Source organism: Leucopleurus acutus, assembly GCF_964270905.1.
Source record: "Leucopleurus acutus genome assembly, chromosome: 10".
Taxonomy (NCBI): domain Eukaryota; kingdom Metazoa; phylum Chordata; class Mammalia; order Artiodactyla; family Delphinidae; genus Leucopleurus; species Leucopleurus acutus.
The window spans coordinates 45,408,201-45,435,286 of record NC_139153.1 but is presented as its reverse complement, the minus strand read 5'-3'; the positions used below and the strand labels follow the sequence as shown (position 1 = coordinate 45,435,286).

Below are 27,086 nucleotides of genomic sequence, written 5' to 3'. Positions count from 1 at the left end.
GACAACCGTGTAAATTCAGACACACACAGGGAGGAAGCCATGTGATGGCGGAGGCAGAGATGGGAATTATGCAGCCGCAAACTAAGAAATGCCAGAGGTTTCCAGCAAGTCATAAGAAGCAAGCGGAGAGTCATACTATGAGTTTCAGAGGGAGCAGGGTCCTGCTGTTTGATTTTGAACTTCTAGCTTCCACAACCGCGAGGTAATACATTTCTATTGTTTATGTCACCCAGTTTGTGGTACTTTGTTATAGCAACCCTAAGAAAATAATATTGGGAATAAAAGAGAATTTAATAATACTTAATGAAAACATAAAACAAATGTTCAAGTAACCCACAGGAAGGTTAAAAAAAGAGAGAGGGAATCAGAAAAATAAGAAACAGGGGAAATAAATAGAAGACAATAAAATTGCATGTTGGACTTAAACCCTAGCATCTTAATATTTATCATAAAAATGTAAATGGTCTAAATGCACCAATTAAAAGACAGAGATGACTAGAATGGATAACAAAACATGGTCCAACAGTATGTTGTCTACAAAAATCTCTCTTCAAATATGATACAGGCAGGTTGAAAGTAAAAGCTTGAAAAGTATATACCATGCAAATATTAATTTTTAAAAAGCAGGAGTGGCTGCCCTAATATACATGTTAATTTCCTGATTGTGATCTTGTACTATAGTTATGCAAGATGTTTCCATTGGGGAAGTTGGGGGAAGTATGTGTGGTATCTCTTTGTATTGTTTCTTACAATGGTATATGAACCTGCAAGTATCTCAAAATAAGATTTACTCACCTGCAAAAGAATGAAGGTGGTCGCCTACTCATACCATATACAAAAATTAATTCAAAATGGATCAAGACCTAAATGTAAAAGCTGAAACTATAAAGTTCTTAAAAATAAATGTAAGAGCTAAAACTATAAAAATTCTCAGAAGAAGCTTAAATCTCAGGACCTTGAAATAGGCAATGGTTTCTTAGGTTTGACACCAAAATCACAAGGAATAAAAGGAACAGATAGGGACTTCCCTGGTGGTCCAGTGGTTAAGACTTTGCCTTCCCATGCAGGGAGTGTGGGTTCAATCCCTGGTCGGGGAGCTAAGATCCCACATGCCTTATGGCCAAAAACTGAAAAAAACATAAAATAGAAGCAATATTGTAACAAATTCAATCAAGACTTTAAAAATGGTCCCCATCAAAAAAATCTTTTAAAAAATGGATAAATTTGACTTCATCAAAATAAAAAAATATTTTGTGCCTCAAAGGACACTATCAAGGGACTTCCCTGGTGGTCCAGTGGCTGAGACTCAGTGCCCCCAATGCAGGGGGCCCAGGTTCGATTCCTGGTCAGGGAACTAGATCCCACATGCTGCAACTAGACCTGGCAAGGCCAAATAAATAAATAAATATTTTTTTTAAAAAAGGACACTATCAAGAAAGTGAAAAGACAACCCACAGAACGGGAAAACATTTTTGAAAATCATATATCTGCTAAGGGATTTGTGTTTAAAATATATAAAGAACACTTAGACTCAATTCTAAAAAGACATATGACCTATGTTAAAAAGTGGGCAAAGTATCTGAATAGACATTTCTCCAAAGACGATATGCAAATGAACAATAAGCACATGAAAAGATTTTCAACATCATTAGCCCTCAGGGAAGTACAAATGAAAGGCCACCACGAGTTACCACTCCACATGCACTAGGATGACTGTAATTAAAAATATAGGTAATAACAAGTGTTGGTGAGGATGTGGGAAAACTGGAAACCTCACGCATTGCTGGTACTAATGGCAGCTTTAGAAAACAGTCTGGCGGCTCCTCAGCAAGTTACACATAGGCTTCCCTGGTGGCGCAGTGGTTGAGAATCCGCCTGCTGATGCAGGGGACATGGGTTCGTGCCCCGATCCGGGAAGATCCCACATGCCGTGGAGCGGCTGGGCCCGTGAGCCATGGCCGCTGAGCCTGCGCGTCCGGAGCCTGTGCTCCGCAATGGGGGAGGCCGCAGCAGTGAGAGGCCCGTGTACCGCAAAAAAAAAAAAAAAAAAAAAGTTACACATAGTGTTATCACATGACTCAGCACCTCCACTTCTAAGTATATACCCAAGAGAAACAAACGCTTGTCTGCGCAAAAACGTTTGCACACGTGTTCACAGCAGTGTTATTCATACTAGTCAAAAGGTGAAAACAACTCAGATGTCCATCAACTGAGGAATGGATAAACAAAATGTGGTATATCCATACAGTGGAATATTACTATGTAATAAAAAGGAATGAAATACTGATACATGCTACAGCATGGATGACTCTTGAGAACATGCTAAGCGAAAGAAGCCAGTCAGATAGGGTCATATTTTGTATGATTTCAAGTATCTGAAATGTCCAGAATAGGCAAAGCCAGAGAGACAGAAAGCACGTTAGCACTGGGCAGGGACTGGGGGTAGAGAGGAAGAGATGACGTGAAGGTAGCGGTTACAAGGTACAGGGTTTCTTTTTCAGGTAATGAAAAAATTCTAAAATTGGTTCTGTTGGTGGTTGCACCACTCTGAAAAATACTAAAAACCATTGAATGGCAGATATATGTTAAATGACTGAATTGTATGTCACAGGAATTATAGTTTAACAAAGCTATTAGAAATAAAATAAAACATTGAAAGGTTAAAATGCTTATGGTATGATTATTATTTCATAATATACCTTTTAATACAGAAACAATGCTTTCTCTCTGCCTGTTTAGTCAATAATGATTTGGAAACAGACAAGTTCAACCTTGTCTGTTTCTTAATATCTTCTAGAAAGTAGATTTTCCTAAACAAGTAAACAAGAATGTAAGTGTTGTGCCTCAGAAAAATCAAAGTGTTTTCACACCTATAGATGCACATACACGTGTATGAATATATGCATATATACATATGCATATAAAATATATGTTGGTCCTTTGCTTGTCACAGGTCATTCATCACTATGGATTAAAGAAAGGACTGCAGGATTTCCTTCTGATTTTGTGCTGTTAGCCTTGTTTGAGTTACTGTATGCATTTTGAAAAAGATCCATTCAAAAAAATACTCCTTTAATTAAACTTTGTACTCAGACTGACATTTTATCTGTTACGCCAAATTTTACTGTGGTTCTTGAGGAATACCTACACCATCTTCAGTTAAGCTTAAGTCATCCAATTTATTAATTTTCAGCTTCCTAACGAGGATCCTGAAATTTTTGAAGTTTCATCCAAGTGTCTGTCTATACTGGTTCAGTTGTATGGAGGAGAAAACCCAGACAGCCTGTCTCCCGAAAATGCAGAGAATTTTGCTAATTTACTGACGTCCAAAGAGGACCCGAAGGAGCAGAAGCTTCTGTTGAGGATTCTCAGAAGAATGGTGAGTCCACACAGAAACTGGGGCTTGGGTGGGTGGCCTCAGTGGCAGCCAGTAGATGGGGAGTTGTCATTTTTTTCGACCTAGTTTCATTAAAGAACTCCCAGTTACCTTTTCCCGCAGTCACCTACTGTTAACATTTATCATATTCTGCATATCTATCTGCATATACAAGTATTTTTCTCGAACTGTGAGAGAGTAAGTTAGACACATTGTTCTTGCTTACTCCTTAGTATGTGAGTGTGTATTTCCTAATGAAATGGATGTTCTGTTACTTAACTACAGTTATCAAAACCAGGAAATTTAACATTGATACAAATCTTTTACTAATCTGCCATCTGTATTCCAGTTTTGTCCGCTGTCCCCATAATGTCCTTTATAGCTTGTTTTCTGGTGTAGAAACCAGTCCAGGATCATGTATTTTAGTAGATGTGTGTCCTTAATGTGGAATAGTTCTGCAGCCTTTCTTCGTCTTTCATGACATTTCTGAAGAACGGGCCAGATGTTTTGTAGACTCTCCCTCAATGTAGGTCTCTCTGATGTTTTCTGGACAATTGGATTCAGGTAAGCCCCAGAAGAAATACTGTGTCCTTCTCAATCCATCAGATCCAGAGGCTTATGACGTCTGTTTGCCCTTTACTGGTAATGTTAATTTTGATCACTTCATTAAATCAATGTGTTGTTGTTATTTTTAAATTTTTTAATGGTTGCAAAAGGGAGATTTTCAAACTCGCAACGTTTCTAATCCCCAGTATGGTACTGTAGGAAAAATGTTCCCTTTCGCCCATTTATTTTTTATTTATTTTATTTTAGTTTAGTTTTTGGCGGCGTTGGGTCTTCGTTGCTGCACCAGGGCTTTCTCTAGTTGAGGCGAGCGGGGACTACCCTTCATTGCGGTGCACGGGCTTCTCATTGTGGTGGCTTTTTTTGTTGCAGAGCACAGGGCTCTAGGCGCACGGGCTTCAGTAGCTGTGGCTCACGGGCTCTAGAGCGCAGGCTCAGTAGTTGTGGCTCGCAGGCTCTAGGGCACAGGCTCAGTAGTTGTGGCGCTCGGCTTTAGCTGCTCCGCGGCATGTGGGATCTTCCCGGACCAGGGCTCGAACCTGTGTCCCCTGCATTGGCAGGCGGATTCTTAACCACTGAGCCACCAGGGAAGTCCATTGCCCCATTTATTTTATTTTTAAAAATACAAATAGCTGATGTTTACTTGAAAGTACTTTTGAAGACTGACTTATTTTCTTTTTACAGTAGATCTTGTTCTGCTGCTTTCGAAGGCCGTTATTTACAGCAGCTGTTGTGGAAGTTAGTCGAGGAGTGGAGGTCCCGTTAGTCTGTGTCGTGTTCTGGCTTGTCAGTCTGTGTTCACTTCTAGATCCAGTTATCTTGAGGGGTCCTTTGGCAGTGGAGGCCATGGATGCTCCAGAGAGTTGCCTTCAAGACAGTTTTTATGCTAGTTTGATAGACAGCTGCAGTACGTGACCCAGCTAGATCTACACAGCAGGTTATGGGTGACAGAACTAGAACAGAGATAGGGAGTTACCCTCCTCGCTGCTACATTATGCTTCTGTACGGCCAGACCTCCCGACCGCAGCAATGCTTCCTGTCTAGTGGAGTCATTCCCTGAGTAACCGGATGATGACACAATCTAAGCGAGCCTCCCAAAGTGTAGGACCAATACTTCTGGGGAAAGTAGATCTTGGGCATGGTACTCCAACCTAGCACTAGATGACATCGAATCACGTAGTAAGGCAAATATTTCCTCTTCCATTTTATTTTGATCTTTCTGATGATTTAAGGGGAAAGTCTCAATTTGGTACTACTGTGTCTAACACCTCTCGAATCCTTCAGAATGTCCCTTTTTAACAGAGAGGTAGCCTCTCAGATGACTAGCTTTTTCAGTAAAGATAAGATATTTCTTTCAAAAAATAGTTTTGTTCATTTAAAACTGGTGAGTCGATGTGAAGTCAAGTACTAGAAAATATGGTAATATGAGTGATACGTACATGTGGCAGAATCGTGTGTTTGGTACAGAATGACGAAAGCTTGGGGATATTGACCTCACATCTGATACAATTAATTGTATAGAGATTCACCATCTCGTATTTGAAAATGTTAGGGCCAGATTTAGCTTGGAATTTATAATTTCCAGATCTTTTGGGCATGGTGCTTATACTATATATGATATGACTCCACAGCAGTCACCTGGCATGGTACCGTCGTCAAGCATGGTAATATTTCTGCTGCAAAGTGTATGAACATTCACACCAAGTGGGTAAATAAAAACTGTATGTGACCCCACGTGGGTTAGGTCAGGTTTTGCCACCAAATATGGTTTTGAACCAAACTTAAGAAAAAAAGTTTTGATTTTCAGAGCTTTCTAGATTTTAGAATTGCAGAGAGATTATGGACCTATCTTTGGAATAAATTACATCATTTTTAAAAACCAGGTTAATTTAATCATGCAGGAAACAGTTAGACCCCAACTTGGTCAAAGTAACCAGATTACACCATCTTTTAGTTTATTTTACTGTCTGAAATGATTTCCTTATAGTTTCTGACCTGCCACATATAGGGCCAGGTAGGTTTTGTTGGTGGAAGAAAAGTTGAATCCAAGCGACTTTATCTGTGTATGTGAAAATAGAAGTAGTTTCTGGTTCTGCTCATCTGCTTGTTTTTTTTTTAATTGTAGTAAAGTAAACATAATATAAAGTTTACCAGCCATCTGTGATAAGTGCTTTATATAATCTTCTGAAAACTTTCTAAATTAGCCATGGATGGGTCAATGTTGGGTTCAAGTGGTGCAAAACACACAATCAGGGATTCTGGGCCTTGAACTTGCCTATCCTGAGGCTCGGTTCTGCTTAAACTTAGTATTGAGTTCCGTACGTTTGGAGAGAAACAGCAGCAGATGACCCAGAGTTGTATGATGCCAGCGTGCACTCCCGACTGATGTGGTCCTTCCCCTCTCTCTCGCCGCTTCCTGTCCTCACCTCCGTGGTTGCCATTGTTTTGTAACTGTCAGCTTACCGTCTGTTCTCACCTTCACATTACCCTTGTTCAGGGTAGTGATGTGGTCTTTTTCAGCGTGTTATAGTGTCTAGCCCATGAAAGGTGGTCAGCAGATGATGCTTCTAACTGTGTTAAGTTCTTCTGGTGAATTATCTCATTTAATCTTCACAGCTACCTTAGCCGTCAGCTCCAGTGACTGCTTCCATTTATAGGTTACAAGCTAAGGCTCAAAGAGCTTACATAACACTCCCAAGGCCACCAATTAGGACTCGGCAGAGCTGGGACCAGCCAAGCTGACCTGACCCTAGCTTGTGCTCTTGCCAAGTAGCTAGCCACCTTGCTGCTGCTCTGTCCAGGACTGATCTGGACTCTGAGAGCATCTGTTAAGCTGAACCTGACTGAATTTCGATCTAGAAGGCACCGAAGAGATTCATTCTTTCATTCATGGGAAAATAATAGTTATTACTATGTGCATCCTCTACGCTGGGGGAACTAAGACAGTAAGATATGCTCTTCCTGCTGCCTGTTCTCAGGGATCCCTAACTGGAGCGAGAGAGAAACGCCAGCTTCATTATAAAGCAGAATGCAATCAGTGCCACGCTAGAGGAGCCAGCAAAGTTCCACAGAAACATTCCCTTTGGGGAGGAGATTGGCCAGGACATGGTGTTTGAGCAGTGTGTAGAAGGATGTGTTGGTCATCCATGCATGGACCGGGAAGAAGCACATCCTGAATCATGGCCCCAAAATCCACAGGGCTAGACTGACAGACATAAGAAATGGACCAGGAGAGGCCAGAGGGGACCAAACATTTGGAGTTCGGACACCGTTGTTAGAACTAGGAAGTTCTGGTCTCTGAAACCAAAGGACAGTGGTAGCATCTCAATTGAATTCAAATTATGTTTACGGTGAAATAAAGCTTTCTCACAGTGCCCGGCATGTAATTGGTATTTAATAAGTATCCACTGAGCTGAGTAAGAAATGTCTATAAAATCTCTACTTTTGTTATTGGCAGTTGTTCATTTTTGCTCTTCAGTGTATATGGTGAGCTCATTTGAGTGCTTTGTAGATGCACAGGCCAGAATGAGAGGGACCTTAAAAGGCATTTAGTTGTTCCCCAGTCTGATGCTTCGGTCCCCTCCACACTATCCCTGCCAAGTTTCTTAGAAGGGGGTGAGATTGGATAGGTAGATGCATAGAGGATGGGAACCTGGGAGATAGAAAGAATGTGAGCAAAGATTTCCTGTGATTTTAAGGGGGCTGGTGTCTCAGGCTCTCCTCGGTGGCCTGGGGGAGCCAGACTTGATAGAGAGGCAGGGAGCAATTTGGATTTGTTACCTGAATCAGTAACTGGATTAAGGAGACTTGTTAAGTGCAGCCTTCTGATTGTAAGAAGTTAAGGAGGTAAAGACAAGCTCTTTAAGGACCTACCTCAAAGGACATTTATTAATTGCACACTCCTTCTGGGAGCAATTCTTTTTTTCTTAATTGAGGCAAAACCGGCATATAGCATTATATTAGTTTTAGGTGTACAAGATATTTGTATATATTGCAAAATGATCACCACAGTAAGTCTAGCTAACATCCATTGCCATAAATAGTTATACATTTTTTTCTAAGATTTATTTTCTTAGCGACTTTCAATTATACGATACAGTATTATTAACTATAGTCACCATACTGTACATCACATCCCAATGACTTATTTATTTTATAACTGGAAATTTGTGCCTTTTAATCCCTTCACCCACTGTACCCACTCCCAACCCTTCACCACCAATCTATTGTCTGTATCTATGAGCTTGGCTTTTACTTTCCATTTTTTTTTCTTTTAAGATTCCACACAAAATTGAGATTATGTGGAATTTATCTTTCTCTGACTTATTTCACTTACCATAATTCCCTCAAGGTCCATCCATGTTGTCACAAATGGCAAGATTTCTTTTTTTTTTTTTTTTTTTTTTTTTGCTTGCACCAGGACTTAGTTGCGGCAGGTGGGCTCCTTAGTTGCAGCTCATGGGTTCCTTAGTTGTGGCATGCAAACTATTAGTTGTGGCATGCGTGTGGGATCTAGTTCCCTGACCAGGGATCAAACCCAAGCCCCTGTATTGGGAGCATGGAGTCTTATCCACTGCACCACCAGGGAAGTCCCAAGATTTCATTCTTTTTTATGGCCAAATAATATTCCATTGTGTGTGTGTGTGTGTGTGTGTGTGTTTGTGTATCAAATTTTCTTTATACATTCTTCTATCATTGGACATTTAGATTGTTTCCGTATCTTGGCTATTGTAAATAATGCTGCAGTGAACATTGGGGTGTATATTTCTTTTTGAATTAGTGTTTTTGTTTTCTCTGGATATATATCCAGAAGTGGAATTGCTGAGCCTTATGGTAGTTCTAATGTTAATTTTTTGAGGAACTTCTGCACTGTCTTCCATGGTGTTTGCACCAGTTTACATTCCTACTGACAGTACACAAGGATTCCCTTTTCTCCACATCCTCGCCAACATTTGTTATTGGTTGTCTTTTTGATAATAACCATTCTGACTGGCATGAGGTAACATCTCCTTGTGGTTTTGATTTGCATTTCCCTGATGTTTAGTGATGTTGAGCATTTTTTCATGTACCTGCTAGCTATCTATATATCTTCTTTGGAAAAATGTCTATTCAGGTCTTCTGCCCATTTTTTATTCAGATTGCATTTTTACTATTAAGTTGTATGAGCTCTTTCTATTAATATATTTTGGATATTATTCCCTTATAAGATATATGATTTGCAGATAGTTTCTCTCATTAGGTAGGTTGCCTTTCATTTTGTTGACGGTTTCCTTCACTGTGCAGAAGCTTTTTAGTTTGATGTAGTCCCACTTGTTTATTGCTTTTGTTGCCTTTGCTTTTGGTGTCAGATCTAGAAAAATCATCTCTAAGACCAGAGTCAAGGAGCTTACTGCTTATGTTTTCTCCTAGGAGTTGTATGGTTTTACATCTTATGTACAAGTCTTTAATCCATTTGGAGTTAATTTTTGTGTGTGTTGTAAGATAATGGTTCAGTTTCATTCTTTTGCATGTGTTCAGTTTTCCCAACACCATTTATTGAACAGACTGATCTTTCTCTATTGAATATTCTTGGCTCTTATGTCAAAAATTAATTGAACATATATGCATGGGTTTATTTCTGGGCTCTCTATCCTGTTCCATTGATATATTTGTGTGTTTTCAATGCCAGTACCATACTGTTTCGATTACTATATCTTTGTAATATAGTTTGAAACCAGGGAGTGTGATGCCTCCAGCTTTGTTCTTCTTTTTCAAGATTGCTTTGGCTACTTGGGGTCTTTGGTGGTTTCATACGAATTTTAGGATTGTTTGTTCTATTTCTTTGAAAAATGCCATTGGAATTTTGATAGAGATTGCACTGAATCTGTAAATCACTTTTGGAGCATTTCTAAAAACAAGAGCGTTCTACTCTGTGAGACTGTCTCTTTTTAAGCCCTGATTGAGGAGTGTCTCTTTCCCCAAAGCTGAGCAAGCCGGGATGATTTCAGAGAGGGCAACCCCAAAATACCCTTGGCCCTACAGTTTCTAAGGCCACGTAATGAGCGTGTCCATGACCGGTAAACTGTGGTTATTAGAGAGCCATCTTAGGAATAATGTGGCAGATTCCTCCCTGTGAGTTACACAAAAGGCCCTTTCTTGAAATATCTGTTTCAGCTCCCAATCTTGTGACTGTAACTTTCTAAAAGCAGCATTTTCACTAACAGATGAAAGAAATAAGATGTTTAATTTGTGCTGATGGGGTTGGGCTATGTTTTGCCCCTAGGGTGCTCTTTCTTATTTAGTCTGCATTTAGAACACTGAGAACATGTTGGGGAAACTTGAGAATTTAATTATGTACTGTAATTTACCAGGATGTTTGGTGGTTTTATAATTATACTTTGTACTCTGGCTTTAAAAATGTGATGGAGATCCTTCCGGTTGCTGCCAGGTTTACCTGTCCCTTAAACTTGATATCAGTGGGAGTTTTCTCAGGGTAATGATCGTGGATCAGCTGCTTGTCACTTAATTAAAGCTAGCTTTACTCCAACACTCAAAATATTGACTACACACAAGCCACCACAAACTTGTTCTGTAAAACTGACTGCTCTCTGAAAGCAGAGGGTGGTCATAACACGCTGAGGTTGCTAACTCCTTTCACCTGCCCGCTCACCCATCTACCTGGTACAGCAGAGGTGGCAGCAGTGGGACTTGGGCTCTCTGAGGGTGAATAGTATTAAAGATTATTACAAATATCCATCCCTTGGGGACCCTTTACCCTGCCGCTTTCAGAAAATCTTGCTATGCTCGCCACCATTTTTCTTCCAAATTCTCCTGTAGGTCCCCTGGTCCTTTCCATTTTCACCATGAGAGCAGAGATGTTGTGTTGCTGAAAATCAGTGTAATAGCATTTCTCCACATACAGAGTTTTTAAAGCTCTGAAGAGACCAAATGAGGAAACTAGGAAATCTGCAGCCATTCTTTTTCTATTTTAGGAGCAGGATGAGTTGTAGATGTAGAATCAGAAGGGACCTAATTTCTATTAGAAAAGTAAAGAACTGTTCCTTGAGGTGTAACAAGAAGGCAAAATGATACCTCTCCCTCCTAGCTTATTTTTCTCATGGTAAGGCCTTCTTTTCTTGACTTATTTTCCTAAAGGGAAAGAAGTGGGGAGATTGTTGTGAAGCCAGTGAAAATTTTTAGAGAGACACTATGTACCCAAAGGAGTAAAAAGCAAATGTAATCAATTTTTGTGAAATCTCGTCCCTTAGAACGTTTTCCTGAGACTCTGAGAGGATGCTCTTAGGAGTTTCCAAGAGGGATCTTTCCCTGAATCCACACACACCGTTTATTGTTACACTGGATGAGCATCTATGCCCACGATTGCCGTAGGACTCACAAGTTAATTGGGAACTCTTTGATTAATTTGGTTGTATCTTTCCAACAAAGAAAAGAAACATCTTGCTGAAAAATTTTTCCTTAGTTCCCTGAGGGAATATTCCTGTGATTCTGAGCAAGACAAAATCAGGAAGCTTATGGCCAGTGGAATAGGGTCATTTACAGCCAGTCACTCTCAAGACCGAACCTTCTGTGTTTCTGTGAGTGAAGCCACATCCACCTCAGAGAGGAAGTATGTGGATCTTTGCCGTGGGTTTCCTGAGGATGTGCAACATGTCTCATCCCTCTGAACATGTCTCGTTCTCGCGCACATTTCCTGTGTGCATCTGCCCTCTCCCCTGCCCCTTCCCACATGGAGGTTCCTCAAGGTCAGGCTGGGCACCTTCCTGTCCTCCTTCTCAGTCTGATGTTTGCGGGCCCTGGGCAGCATAATTTCCCTTCTGTTTTGACTTCTTATTTCAAGAGATTCAGCTCCCTACCTGCCTCCTGAAATTCTTCTGTCAGATAAAATTCGTTCTCTAATGAGTCTTTTCCTCTTTCCGTTCCCATTGCCATGGATGGTATCTTTATCCACCTTTCTATTATGAAAGGTTTCAAAACCACTCGAAAGTTGAAAGAGTAATATGATTGAGAACCTGTGTAATCAAGAATTATTTTCAGAATTGTTATCATTTCACCATATTTTTCAAGTCTCCGTATGTACTTTATTCACACAAAATGTTGTCACCCTGATATTTTTTATTTCTACGTGTGTGTTTTAAATCATGTGAAAGCAAAGGAATCATGACACTTGGCCCAATAACATTATCACACCCAAGAAAATTAATAATGATTCATAATATCATTAATACCCAATTCATGTTTAATTTTCCTAGTTAAAAAACGACTTAATAGCTTTTTTTAAAAAAGCCATGTTCCAGTCAAGGCTCACATACTGAATTTGTTGTTTTCTTAGCCTCCTTTAATCTAGAAGAGTCTTCCTGCCTTTTTTTTCCCCTATGAAATTGACTTTTTGGAGAGTCTGAGTCAGTTGTCTGGTAGAATGCCCAACAATCTGAAATAGTATGAATATTTCCTCATGGCATTTTTGGTCACAGTATCTCATTGGTAACGGCCCCTAATCTTGTATCCCATCAGGAAGCATATGATGCTAGGCTGCCCACTTTCAGTAATGCTAAGTTTGATTGCTTGGCTAAGGGGTTATCTTCTGCTTCTCCATCAGGTAGATACATGTTTCCCTTCGCGATCACTAAGTAATCCTCACAGAGATGCTTTGACACTGTGTGAATATCTGTACTCCCCACAACTTCTTAAAGAAAAGACTATAAAAAGACTATAAAAACTGGGCTAATGGTGATGGAGCAAAAGAAATAGTTAATTTTTAAGCATTAATTTTTAAACTGTGGAAAGGACCAATCTGCTATCCTTGAGAACAGGTATCCCTCAAAAAGAGAGAAGACCTACTGCTTTCTTGCATAGTATTAGTTTGTTGAGAATCTACCCATTGTAAATTATAAGTAAACAGCTAAGGGTCCTTGGAATTTGTTTTATGTTTTGTATCCTCCTCATGACCAAGGAGGGGAAGAAGCTGTGAGGGATCATTTATTTATTCAAACTTTGAATATTCCCATTTATAGGTACTTATTATCTGGTTCAAGTGATAGTGATTACAAGTAACTGTGGACTTTTCCTGATTCTTCCTGATCATTCTGACCATCATCAAGCCCACTGTGCAGCTGTTGCTGTGCAGAATGCTCTAGACTCTCTTGGTAATGTGGGATTTTTTTAATGACATGCTTTTTTTTTGGCGTTACGCGGGCCTCTCACTGTTGTGGCCTCTCCCGTTGCGGAGCACAGGCTCCGGATGCGCAGGCTCTGCGGCCATGACTCACGGGCCTAGCCGCTCCGCAGCATGTGGGATCTTCCCAGACCGGGGCACAAACCGGTGTCCCCTGCATCGGCAGGCGGACTCTCAACCACTGCGCCACCAGGGAAGCCCATGACATGCTTTTAACAAAACCATTCTTAAAATGGTGAACATTCAAAGCATGTTAAAAATTAGGATGAACACGTTTACTTCCTTGTGGATACAGAGAGCAACGAAAATTGCTCTGGAGCACCTTTCCTTAGGAAGACCTGTACTAAATGTTTCTAATTTTTGTATTTAAAAGAATATTTTAAATGCAATTTTCCTTTGTATAATCTATAACAATTTTAATAAATGAATTCTGTCCGCTAAAAGAATAGTTAATGTCTACATTATATTCATAGGAATATCTTCCTTTCCTCAAAAGGGTTGTTTTCAAGTTGTTATACTGTCTATGACAAAGAACCAGAGATGGGTTTTGGGTTTTCAGTTTTTAAATAATCATGGGAAAGCTAAAGATAAAAAATCTTTCAGTTGATATTTTACATATTTATCTGAGAGAGTATTTTCAAGCCGTTAGAAAAGTTTAATTTAAAGATGAATTATGACCTCTTATTGTTGTTTTGTATAAGCAAGTGTTTTGAAATTGATCAACAGAAATACTTGACCAAGTTTAGGTATATGATTTTGCAACACAGGGGTTCCTTTTTGTTATGGAATAAGTAATACTGGAAAACTAACCACCACTTCATGTAAATTCACTTAAACTGGCCGCCTAACAACTGTGGTAAATAATGAAAAAATGTGTGGCTGGGGCTTGATCTCAAGAAATAAAACTGAAATTTATTTAAATGCATTGATTTTGTCTTTTAACAACATTATGAAGACATTCTTATGATGGGTCACTTCGCATTTTGTAAGCCTGTGCAGAAAAAGTCTTCGCTAAGAGTGACCACTCGCTCAGCAAGTAGTTATGCAGTGCCTGTTCAGTGCTGGGGATAGAGCCACGAACAACACAGACTAAGATCCGTGCTCTACTGGAGCTTACCAGGGAGAGTGAGATGACAACTGCATTTATTAAATAAACTATTGATATTTTAGATAGTAAAAGCACTAAGAAGAAACGTATAGAAGGAAAGAAAGATAGGACATACAGTGGGACATCTGCAGCCCTGGATGATGTGACCAGGGAAGGTCTCACCGAGATGACATCTGAGTAAAGACCTGAAGGAAGCCAGGGGGAGATTTGGAGCAAGACACACTAGACAGGGGACAGCATTTGCTAAGTCTGCAAGGCAGGTGCCTACCCAGGAACCCCAAGGAAGCCAGTGTGTCCAAAGCAAAATGAGCAAGAAATAGATATGTAAGATGTGAGGGAGATGACAGAGAAGGGTTTGGTGGAGGGAGGAAGTTATCCTTGCAAAGACTGGCCTTCATCCTGAGTGAGACGAGAGCCTGTGGAGGGTTTTGAGCAGAAGGGTGAGGCGATCTGGTTGCCACGCTGAGAGCGGTCACTGAAGCGGGCGAGGGGTGAGAGATGCCAACAGGTTATTGCAGTCCTGGGGAGTCCTGGTCATGGCTTGGAGTGGTTATATTTTGGATAAATCTTGACAGTACCACCAGCAGAATTTGCCAGCAGATTGGATATGGGCTGTGAGGCAAACAGTAGTCAAAGATGATTCCAGTTTGGGCCCAGCCCAAAACCTAGATGGCCAAAACTCAGGAGGAGCTGGTCTGGGGGAAGAGGGGAAATCGGGAGCAGTGTTTGGGACACGTTATGGGTAGATGCCTGTCAGCCATCCAAGTGGGAATGTCTAGTTGGCTGTTGGATCTGCAGGTCTGGAATTCCAAGTAAGAGAAGTCTGGACTGGAGGGAGAAACGGTGAGAGGTGGTGATCAGAACATGGGCTGTTCGAATGTGGATTCTGGAAGGCTGCCAGTTAATGGCAAAAACCAGGTCTAGAGTAAAACCACAGGAGTGAGTGTCTGAAGTGTGGAGGAAGACAGGGTCATGGGAAGGAAAGCCAGAGACCTGAGTGGTACTAGAAGGACCCTCTCTATGGACGGCCATATTACCAGGCACTGTGACAAGGGTGGCACTGGGGACAAGGACAGTGAGCTGGGAACCCAGTGATCCACAGCTGCAGCAGGGAAGAGTAGCAGGCGGTATTCTCTGGCGACATTAGGTTTAAAGCTGGGGGGGGCGCTTCCCTGGTAGCGCAGTGGTTGAGAGTCTGCCTGCCGATGCAGCGGACGCGGGTTCATGCCCCGGTCTGGGAAGATCCCACATGCCGCGGAGCGGCTGGGCCCGTGAGCCGTGGCCGCTGAGCCTGCACGTCCGGAGCCTGTGCTCCGCAACGGGAGAGGCCACAACAGTGAGAGGCCCGCACCGCAAAAAAACAAACAAACAAAAAAAAACCCTGGGGGGTAATGGAGGAGAGGTGGGGAATGGTCAGGAAGCAGCAGGGAGGACCACGGAGCCATCTCCGTGAATAAGGAACCCGAGAAAGGGCTGTACAGAGCACTGTAGGTGTGAGCCCAGGGGAAGAGGGGTGACCTGGGAGACCTGGGCTCTGCATTGTGATCAATGTAAACTAGGATGAAGTGTGGGTGCTGGAGACTGGTCCCGACTGAGATTGCGCCGACAGGATGCATGAGGCTGTGAGCAGGAGGCAGGGACCTTGCTGGTGCCTGCAGAGCTCTGGGCCTTCTCCTGACTCTAGCCAGGACAGAGGTGACCCCACGTCTCTCTGCCCACGAGAATCAACAGAGGGCTTGTCTTGCTCTGAGTGGGTAGAACCCACCCGAACCCTGCCAGGGCGGCCTGTAGCTGGGCCCTTTTCCTCCATCACATTGGGCTGTACCAGCAATTCTAGACATTTTTGCGTGTCATCTTTCACATTCTCAAAAGTGCAGGGTAGCACATTATAACAGCCTTCATATCTAACCTTCTCAGCATCATCATAAAATGCGGTCTTTTTTGCAAAACTGTTTAAGGTCTTCATTAATTTTCCATTGCTATTCAAATTAGTATTCCCCTTTGAAGTTCCTGCCCTTTCTTCACACTTGAAGAGATTTTTCTCTTCTTTAGCTGGTGACCATCCGGTGTTGTCTGTCAGACCTTCCCTCTTCAAAGACTTTGTATGTCTGTGTCTTTATTTCTGTCCTGCCCCTAAGTTCATCAGAATCATTTATTTTATTTTATTTAGATTCCATATATATGTGTTAGCATATGGTATTTGTTTTTCTCTTTCCGACTTACATAGAGAATGGACTTGAGGACACGGGGAGGGGGAATGGTAAGCTGGGATGAAGTGAGAGAGTGGCATGGACATATATACACTACCGAAAGTAAAATAGGTAGCTAGTGGGAAGCAGCCGCATAGCACAGGGAGATCAGCTCGGTGCTTTGTGACCACCTAGTGGGGTGGGATAGGAAGGGTGGGAGGGAGATGCAAGAGGGAGGGGATATGGGGATATATGTATATGTATAGCTGATTCACTTTGTTATAAAGCAGAAACTAACACAACATTGTAAAGCAATTATACGCCAATAAAGGTGTTAAAAAAAGAGACTTTATGTAATTCTTCCACTATTACTGGCAATGAAATCCCATACCTTTTGTAAGATTTGAATTTTCCCTTTGCAGTTGATTTCTGTATCACAGATATGCTAATTAAAAAAAACAAAAAACATTGTGCCTAGGCCTGGCTGAACACGTGTGTGTGTGTTTGTGTGTATGTGTGTACATGAGAGAGAATCACCCATCAGTTTATCAGTAAACATATTCATGCCCCAAGCTCCTGGGGGCTGGGTTTTTGAAAATAAAAATTTGGGTAATAAGAACCCTTTGCCACTCTGTAATCACCCTTTCAGCTTAGCAAATCTGATGATCCCAAATTCTGCTTAAGAATTTGCCTTTAAAATTAACCATCACAATAAATGACCCTTCTGATCTATGTCAGTAGACGTTTACTTTGATCTTTCAGTGTTTTGATTTGTGGGGTGGATGAGTAAGCCTGAGCAAACCCACACGATCTCTTTCTAGTGTTTCTCCTTAGGACTTCAGGAGATAGATGAGGAGGTTAGGTGGCCGACATGTGGGGTACAGAGACCAATTCTCATTGACATCTTAGGGGGTTGAGCCAAAAATCCTAGACCAGTATCTCAGGGGTTATTACTGAGACCTGTCATAACTTTTTCTGTTTCGGGGATTAGCTTTTTCTAACAACATTGCTAAAGGAAACGTATTGAAAGTGCTCCTGAGAATTATTTCCCGTAGCATCTTGCTTTCCTATTTCAGTTGCAAACATGCCACTGTCATGACCCTCCTGGAAGCAAATAATGATTGAGACTCTCATTTCGAATTGTCCTCGCCTCCCTTCTTGATTTATACACAGAACAGATTTATCCTTTTGTCAAAGAAAGTTGTTAAGTTCTACACAGTATAATTTTTTTCAGGATATTAAATACTTTTATTTACTATAAACTGATAGTACTTTCTTTCTTTAAACCCCAAGAAGCATTGTAGGTTTCATTAATTGGGTCACAAAGATATTTGGTTTTAAGTACCACAAAAGTTTTGATGCCATTTGCTTTTTTTAAAATTCCTTCATTATTATGTCAGGAAACAAAGTCTGTTTATAAACTCCACATGGACTTTTTGTGTGATGGTTATGAGAAGGTTTTAATGAAATTTGAGAGTGTCTCTAGAGATCACAGATCCTGGGGCCTTTAACGTTACTGTGTTGCTTAGCAACCTGGAAGTCATTTCATTTCCAGGCTCTGTAATAATATGATATACTTTTCTTTGCCAGTCCCTGATGAAAATGTAATGGAAATAATCCCTTTCTAAAGGTTGCACTCCATGAGTGGGCAGTAACATAGATTTTTTTTTTTTCTACCGTCTGGGCAGGTTTTTAATTCATTGCACAAGTATTGCCTTCTGAATGTTGTACGTGACAGAATGAAATATATTCTAAGATGGTATTCTTAAAAGGAAGACCTACTCTTCTGATATAATGATTAGAAATACCATAGAAGTTGTCAACATACATAAGTGTACTTTCACCATATTGAAAAAAAGGGGTAAACTTATCAGTTGACCACCAGTTAATGCAAGAATGTCTGCTTGCTCCTAGATAATTTATTAAATCCAAGTATTTGCAGGTATTAGACAGGTCTTAAGAGTACAGTAAAACCAAATGCTTTTGAGTAATAGGAACAAAGCCAGTCTACATTAGTGAAAAGTTTGACTTATTGACTGTTATTGAAAAACTATTTTTGTAATTTTTCTAAAGCAGTATTTTTTAATTATCAAAGTAGTACACAGTTTGCACATGAAGTTCATACATAGTAGCATTGTTCATAAGAAGTGGTAACAATCCAAATGTCTGTCAACTGATGAATGGATAAATAAAATGTGGTATATCCATGCAATGAAATATTATTCAGCCATAAAAAGGAATGAAGTACTGGTACATGCTGTCACATAGATGAACCTTGAGAGTGTTTTGCTAAGTGAAAGAACTTAGATGCAAAATGCCACACACTGTGTGTTTCCATTTTTATGAAATATGTACTAGAATTGACAAATCTACAGAGACAGAAAGATTAGTGGTTGCCAAGGGCTGGAGAGAAAAGGGAAGGGAGAGTGACTGTTAATGGATACGGGGTTTGGGGGGAATGATGAAGGTGTTCTAAAACCTATTGTGGTGATGATTATACACCTTTGTGCATATTCTAAAAACCACTGAATTGTACACTTTAAAATGGTGAATATTATGATATGTGACTTTGTTATAAAAAATAACGGCATCCAAAAAAAGGAATATGACTTGGGAAATATATAAGAGTAAAAAGGAAATAAGGTCATCCTTAAACTTATAATCCATGCATTACCATAGTTAATGTTTTATTTCTTTCTAGACACACAGATGACATATATGTATGTATGTGTATATACATATGCACATAAACACATACACATATATTGACATACAATTTCTAAACAAGTTAAGATTTTAAATTATGATGGTGAAAAAGTTCACGTGTTTACCTTGATTGCCTCCCAAAATCATTGAAATGATCAAAATAGGTATAAAAATAAGTGAAAATGCGCAACCTCACTGGAAACAAGGAAAGGTATCAGTGATAGATGCCTAATTTGGGAAGTTTCTACAAGACACAATTAGTTTAACATAAAGACTATTCAGAATTTAGGAAACCATAGACCGTCATAGGGAAAGAAGCAGAAATGCTGAGACGCTCTGGAAGAATCTCAGGAACAGCAGAGGCTCAGAGGAAGGGCAGAGCCCAGGCCCAGCCCACACCTTGGAGCTGTTCACTGTGCACAGGGTCTTCCCTAGGGTGCCCTGTGGTGGGCACAAGAATAACTGAATTCCAGGCTGGGCTGCCCTGGTCCTCCAGAGCCACTGCCCTCCGCCAAAGTGGATGCTCAACCTTCCATCCTGTTCCTTCTCTGAAGTTAAGTCTTCATTCATTTTTCTTACATTTCTCTCACTCACCCCAGGGCAAGGCTGCCCATAGCTCTCAGCAGCATCCTTCAGGAGCAACTTCCCCAAGGAAATCAAAGCGAAATCTTAAAATTCCTGAGGTACCAGTCCTCGCTCATTAGATCTTCATTTTACGAAAGATGGGCAGACAAAGAAGAATTGCTGGACATTTGAGGAAAGTCTGTGGCCAAAGAGTGGCCACAGGTGAACCAGAAAAGCCAGTGGCCACAGGAAAAAATATATAAGAAAGAAGACTTAAAAAAAAATTCTAATTAGTATTCTCACAGAGACTTCAAAGATTATCGCATCCGTAAAACAAAACATGACGTTCCAGTTTTAAAACCCAGTAGAGGGATTGAATAACGGAATAAACTGACAAAAGCCAAGTGAATTATTTATGAAACCAACTTGAAGAATTCTTTCTGAGCACAGAGTGAGAGAAATGTTACGAATTGTGGCAGATGGGTCCAGGAAACCCCACAGCTCTTCGTGGGAACAGTATATTAGCAGGTCTGATGATCCACCCACATTCAACACCCTCCTGGCACAGAGAAGGTGATGAAACCCTCAGTTGTGGACAGTTTCCCCACATCCTCCACTGGAGAGCACTTTGCTTATAGGGTATGTGCCTAAGTGGATATCTATTCCCTTCTTTTTTTGTCTTAAATGAAGCAAGTGTTAATGTTTACTGTGATGTGAAGAAGTGTTCACTCACAACAGGCCCTGGTAGGACAGCTAGATTTTCCAGACCAGATACTGAGATGATTCAGCAAAAGGCACTTTTAAAAAATTGAAGCATAATTGATGTACAATGTTATATAAGTTACGGGTGTACAGTGTAGTGATTCATAATTTTTAAAGGTTATACTCCATTTATAGTTATTTTTAAATATTGGCTATATTCCCTGTGTTGTATAATATATCCTTGTAGCTTGTTTTGTGATAATGGTTTGTACCCTTTACTCCTCTGCCCTTGGATTGTCTCTCCGCTCTTTCCCCTCCCCACTGGTGACCGCTAGTTTGTCCTCTATGTCTGAGTCTATTTCTTTTTTGTTATATTCAGTAGTTTGTTGTATTTTTAATATTTCACATATAAGTGATGTCATACAGCATTTGTCTTCCTCCGTCTGACTTATTTCACATAGAATAATACCCTCCAAGTCCATCCATGTTGTTGCAAATTTCATTCTTTTTTTATGGCTGAGTGATATTCCATTATATATGTATACACATACATACATATACATACATATATGTGTATACACACACACACACACACACACACACACACACACATCTTCTTTATCCATTCATGATGAACACTTTGATGAACACCTAGATTGCTTCCATGTCTTGGCTGTTGTAAATAATGCTGCTATAAACATTGGGGTGCATGTATCTTTACCAGTTAATGTTTTGAGGTTTTCTTGGATATATACCCAGGAGAGGAATTTCTGGGTCATCTGGTAGTTCTGTTTTTAGTTTTTTGAGAAACCTTCATACTGTTCTCCACAGTGGCTGAACCAATTTACATTCCCACCAACAGTGTAGGAGGGTTCCCTTTTCTCTGCATCCTCGCCAACATTTGTTGTTCGTGGTCTTTTTGATGATAGCCATTCTGACACATGTGAAGTGATATCTTGTGGTTTTGGTTTGCATTTCCCTGATAATTAGCGATGTTGAGCATCTTTTCGTGTGCCTGTTGGCCATCTGCATGTGCTCTTTGGAAAAATGTCTATTCAGGTCTTCTGCCCAATTTTTAATCAGGTTGTTTGTTTTTTGGATGTTGAGTTGTATGAGCTGTTTGTATATTTTTGGATATTAACCCCTTATAGGTCATATTATTTGCAAATATTTTCTCCCATGCAGTAGGTTGTCTTTCATTTTGTCGATGGTTTCCTTTGCTGTGCAAAAGCTTTTAAGTTTAATTAGGTCCCATTTGTTTATTTTTGAAAAAGCACTTTTGGATTCAGAACTGAGTCTAGTGAAAATACTGAAAAGTGCCACCTTGGGCATAGTTTCCTGGTGTGGTGGAGTTAACAGGACCTCTAGGCCCTTGCTACTCAAAACGTGATCCCAGACCTTCAGCAGCTTCATTACTTGGAAGCTTATTTGAAATGCAGAATCTCAGGCCCCACCCTATGCCTGTTGAGTCAGAATTTGTGATTTAACGTGGTCCCCAAGTGGTTCTAGAGGTGGTTCTAGCATGGTCTAGAGGTGGCTTCTAAAAATCCAGAATGGGTGGTTAGCAGAGCCGTAAGCAAGATTTGAGTCTGAGAGATGCCCTTTTCAGAACCCAGTGTGTCTTTAGCCAATTCCAGATACTTTCAGTTATGTTTGCTGGGAAGGGGACTGGAACTCTTTTGTTTTTTGAGACTGGAACTCTTAATTTGTGTCTGTCCATTTATTTCTGGAAGACCTACTGACATCAACTTCTAAAAATCTTTTTTATTTCTTATTTTAATTTTTCTCTTATTTGAAAATGATAATGACATTCAAAATTGACGTAACTGTTCAGGGTTTCTGTCTCTAAAGGCTATTTTATCTAGTAAAGAATTCACAAGGGGAGAGACTTGGAGCAACACCAGGAGAGAAATATCAGGAAGAGAATACTGATTAAATAAAGCTGTGAAACAGGCTAGCGGAAAGTAGGAGAGTTTTTTAAAAAATCTGTTAAAATGGTAATATCCTCCGGCTACTGCATTAATAATGCAGTAGCAAGGGCAAAGGGCCCAGCTTAGGGGCTGGCGGAGAGCAGGTGGGCCAGCATTGTTGCTGATCCATCAGTTCAGGTGCAGAGGCTGGGACATGGGTTCGGGGGAGTACTGAGTGAGCCCTTTTAGACAGTCAAGCACCAGTGACTGGATTAAGGGAAGACACTTGGACATGGACAGGCAGGTTCAGACCTCACTCTGTCCCTTACCTGCAGTGTGTCCTTGGACAGGTCACTTAACATCTCAGAGCTGAGTGCTAATTTACCTGGTAGGGCCCTTAATAGAGGATTACAGGAGATAGTTACGCAAAGGGTTTATCATAGTGCAGTGCATCCCTTGTCACAGCACAGAGAAAGCCACCGATAAAAGACTTAACGTACACGCGCGCACACACAGATACATATTTTGGAAATGGCAAGTGTCTTCCTAAATATCCGGGATCCAGGCATACACGCCTACCAGATTGTACACTCACATCCTTCTTATTTGCTCAGTAAAGGCTTTTTCTCGTTGAGAATGCATCCTTCCTGTCAGGGATACACACCTCCTGCTGAGGGCTTCAGCGGCAGCCGAGTGAGAACGCATACCGTATGATGCACGTGTTTTTATTGCTTGTCTCTGCAAGAACCCAGAGCTCGGAAGTCAGCTTTCTTGCAGCTACAGTCAGCTGTGGGGAAGCAAGCCTGGGCCCCAGCAGTCTCCCGGCACAGGGAAGGCCTCTGCCGTCTGCTTCGCTGAACTAGGGATCTGTCTTGCCCAGGAAAGCACAGAGCAGTCACCAGGGCTGCTCATGACTTATGCATGAAGCGAGGTGATCCCATCTGGCCTCCCTCAAGGTCTTGACCCTTCCTTGGCCCTTCCCTGCTGCCAGCACATAATCCTTAACCCCTGGGGAACCAGAGGCCCGTGGCCAATTACTGTGGGCATCTCCGTGTGCCCCCCAAGGAGCTCCTTGTGCCTTGTTAGGCTTAATTGCATGGCCCCTGAGAGCTGGGCCTCTGGTATGGGTCTCATCAGTGGCCCCGGGGCATTCTGAGGATGGGCCGCACTCCTGGGAGAGTCCACTGCGAGGTGGTGCACGGGCTGGCGGCCTCCATTACCACTACAAAGGCTGCAGGCTGGCGGGCTGGCGGACTCTGCATCACTGCACAGTAACCTCCCAGGGACAGTGCAGCCAGAGTGGGGCTCTGTTCTCCGGAGCTTCTGAGCCATCGTAAAGCTGGAGTGTTCTCTGCTGCTAAGTGCAGGGACCTTCCAGTTATTGTCACTGTTAATCAGATGACTCTAAAGACTAGGAAACGGTTTTCTTCAAAGTTACTGTCTTGACCACCCTCTTCATAATGATATAACAGCCAACGTGTATTGGGTGTTTTCTCGGCTGGCCACTAAGCTGAGTCACTGACCTGGAAAACATTAGAGCCACCCTATGAGGGGAGATAGGAACACCCCATTTCCCCAGTTGGGGAAACTGAGGCACAGGAGGCCCCGTGAGTATGTGGGGAATCGAGGATTTGAATCCAGATATTTTAATTTAACATCTTTAACCATCATAAGTAGTGTATATTGTATCATATTTACTGCAAATAAGGAAGAAATTGTACACCTTAAACGATTAAGATGGTAAATTTTATGTGACATGTATTTTACCACAATTTTTAAAAATTGAAAAAAGGAAAGGAAGAATGGGCAGAATCCTCCAGGGGCCTATTTTTGTAAATGTGTTGCTGATGTGACTCTTCCTAACTGATCTCTGCTTTATCAGTAGCCTGAATATGTCAGTCTCTAATTCAATCCCAAATGTCTTTTCTCTTAAAATTGTCTTTTCTCAAAAAAAAAAAAAAAATCCCCAAATAATTTAGCACTGTCATACCTAGGAACTTTCTGTATATTTCAGGCAGCAGTACTTGGAGGGGCTGCATTTTTCATGCTCTTTAATCCACAGGTCTATGCCTGTAGGACCTCACACCTGAAATGAATCACCTTACTATAATTAACCCTCTGCTGTCTGCTCTGGCCCAAGAAGTGGGCTGTTCTGGTTCATTGAGGCATTGAACTGATGGTGTCTCAGGAAACTAGACTGCAGTAAGAGAATGTTTATCAGCAAAACTCTTCTAAACACAAATTAAGCTCTGCTTGACTATTTTGAGCTCCTTTCTGAGTAGACAGTGACCTGTGTAATGTTTCAAACAGCGAAACGCCAAGTATAGGCTTACTCGGTTATTTTGTTGTTTTTTACAAGAAGGCTGAAGCTCTTACTTCATAATGATATAAATCCATAATATAACCACCTTCCCTAGAAGCAACTCCAAAGCATTAGAATCTACCTTTAAAGATATTATGGCAGAAACTTGCATGTAATACACATCTATTATATCAGAATTTGAGTAAGGTGCTGCATTTTATTATCATTATTGCTATTACACACTCACACAGAAACGTGTGGAGAACAAAATAATAAAGACTCATGTAACCACCACCCAATAAGATGCTGCTTTGAAAAAAGGTTTAATCACACTAGGATATGAAAACTGATGGTAATGTTGTAATATAAAATAATCCCTTATAATGATGTATGTTCAACAGTACGGCTTTCCAGCTTCTAAGCAGTTTTCTGGAGTATATGCAACAAGTTCTGATGGATTCAGTTGCCGCATCCTCAGGGGATGGCCCGTGTCAGCCCTGATCCCAGGAAAAGATGAATTTGTGTCCCAGAGCACTTTTCAAACAACAGGAAAAGGAATTGGTACTTTTGATAATTTTGTCTATTTTTCCTGAGTTGTATCTCATCAAATGAGGGTTTTCTCTCAGTCGACTCTTAGTTTACTGTTTTCTCTTTCAAACCTTTTTAAAAGATGTCCAAACCCATCATTTTTTTTTCCATCTTCTCTCTCGGCTAATGATTTTTCTTCACACTTCGCTGAGAAATTAGATCAGGAGAGAACTGCCACAGGCTCCCACCCCGACATCGCCACCTCCCTCCTCTTCTGCGGGGGAGGCCAAGGCCTCCGTCCCCTCCCTCTTGCTCAAGGATGTGCCTGCAGCGTCTGTTCCCCTTCCATCTCCTGCATCACAATGTTCCCCTCAGCGGGGTCAGTCCCATCAGTGTACTGATACGTTGTCACATCAGCCATCTTTAAAAAGGAGAAAACACTTTCTGTACCCACATCTCTGCCTAGCTGCCCCATTTCTCTCCCCGTCCCAGCAGAGCTCCTTGGGATCCAGTTAGCCAGGCTTCCATACGCACCCCTCCTTCAAAACAGCCCTGAGCATGGTGGCTTGTGAACAGCAGTTCTCGGCCTTCCTTTCACTCGGCCTTGGCACAGCTGGTGGCTCCTTGAGGAAACTCCTCCCTTGGATTCTGGGACGCCAGAATCTTGCTTCTCCTCCTGACACGCTGGCCATTCCTCTTGGTTTCCCTTGCTGGTCCCTCTAAACACTGCGGCGCTGAAAACTCCGCCCTAAGCCCACTCCTCTCCATCTGCGTCTGCTTCTCAGGGAGCTCAGCCCCCGGGGCCCCTGAACTTGAATCTGATGGCGTCGGCAGCCAGCTCCCCATCTTTGCTCAGCCGACCACGGGTATCTCAGATGTCCTGTGGCCTTCCTTCCCTAAGCCTGCTGCCCCATCACCCTCCCCATCTCAGCCATGGCAGCTTCAGGTGTGTCAGGTCAGACCTTGCACAGGCTATACGAGTGCTTCTCCAGCAGGGCGGCCTTTGAGCGGGGCCCAAAGGAAGCAGGGGAACAAGTGAAGGCATCTTTAACTTCTCCCCATCTCGCTCCAACCCCGTTGTCCACACAGATCAAGAACCTGATCTTTTCAGTACCTCCACCTCCCCTGTGCTGATCCATCACCTCTCATGTCAATTATGATAACTGCCTGAACGGGCCTTCCTGCTTTACCAGTGCCCCCCCGTCCCCGTCCCTGCCCCACAGGCTGTTCTCAACACAGCCGTCAGGGCGATCCTTTTAAAGCCCGAGTGAAGTACGGCTCCTGTCTCAGAGGAAAGTCACAGCCCTTTCCTCACCTGCAAGGCGCTCACACTTTGGTCTCCACTCCCGGCACATCTCAGCATCCCTCCTGCCACCTTTCTTCTTGCTGCCTCCAATCCAGACATACTTGCTGCTCCTCAAACACACCAGCCACGCTGGTACCTCAAGGCCTCTCTCTCTGGAAGATGCTTTCCCAATCCCACATGGCTTCCCACCTCCTTTCAGGTCTTGACTCAGGTGTCGCCTGGACCGAGAGGCCTTCCCTGGGCAGCCTCAGTGAACGAGACGCCCCTTTCCCTGCCTCTGTGCCCTCTGCCTCCTGGCCCAGCTTGCTTTTTCTCCATTACACTCATCGTTTGCTGGTGTCTTGTCTGTTTGCTTGTTTATTTTCTATTGCTTATCTCCGTCACTAAGATATAAGCTCTATGAGGTCTGTTTTTAGCATCTTTTCTGTGTCCCTCACACACAGAATTATACTGGGCCTGTGGTTTGTTTGGATAAATGAATGGTTTTTATAAACATTGCACCTGTTCCTCCTTGGCTGGACTCAAGCCACAGGCTGTCCTGCAGAGCCCACTACTTCGTGGTGTGTTTGCCCCCAAATGCCCTGTGGCAAGAGATCGTGTAAGAGGCAGCGTGGCATAATGATAAGCAGCCAGGACTCCAGAGCCAAAGTCGCTCGTTT

The 27,086-nt window shown here is 41.9% G+C and overlaps 1 protein-coding gene across 1 annotated transcript in view; it reads left to right on the top strand.

Annotated features, from left to right (window-relative positions):
* Positions 1-27,086, top strand: part of ULK4 (unc-51 like kinase 4) — a 512,005-nt gene that overhangs the window by 383,516 nt on the left and 101,403 nt on the right. The window contains exon 35 of the mRNA XM_082849145.1: positions 3,194-3,379. Within this exon, the coding sequence (XP_082705271.1) occupies positions 3,194-3,379 (186 nt within the window). The remainder of the gene's footprint in view (positions 1-3,193; positions 3,380-27,086) is intronic.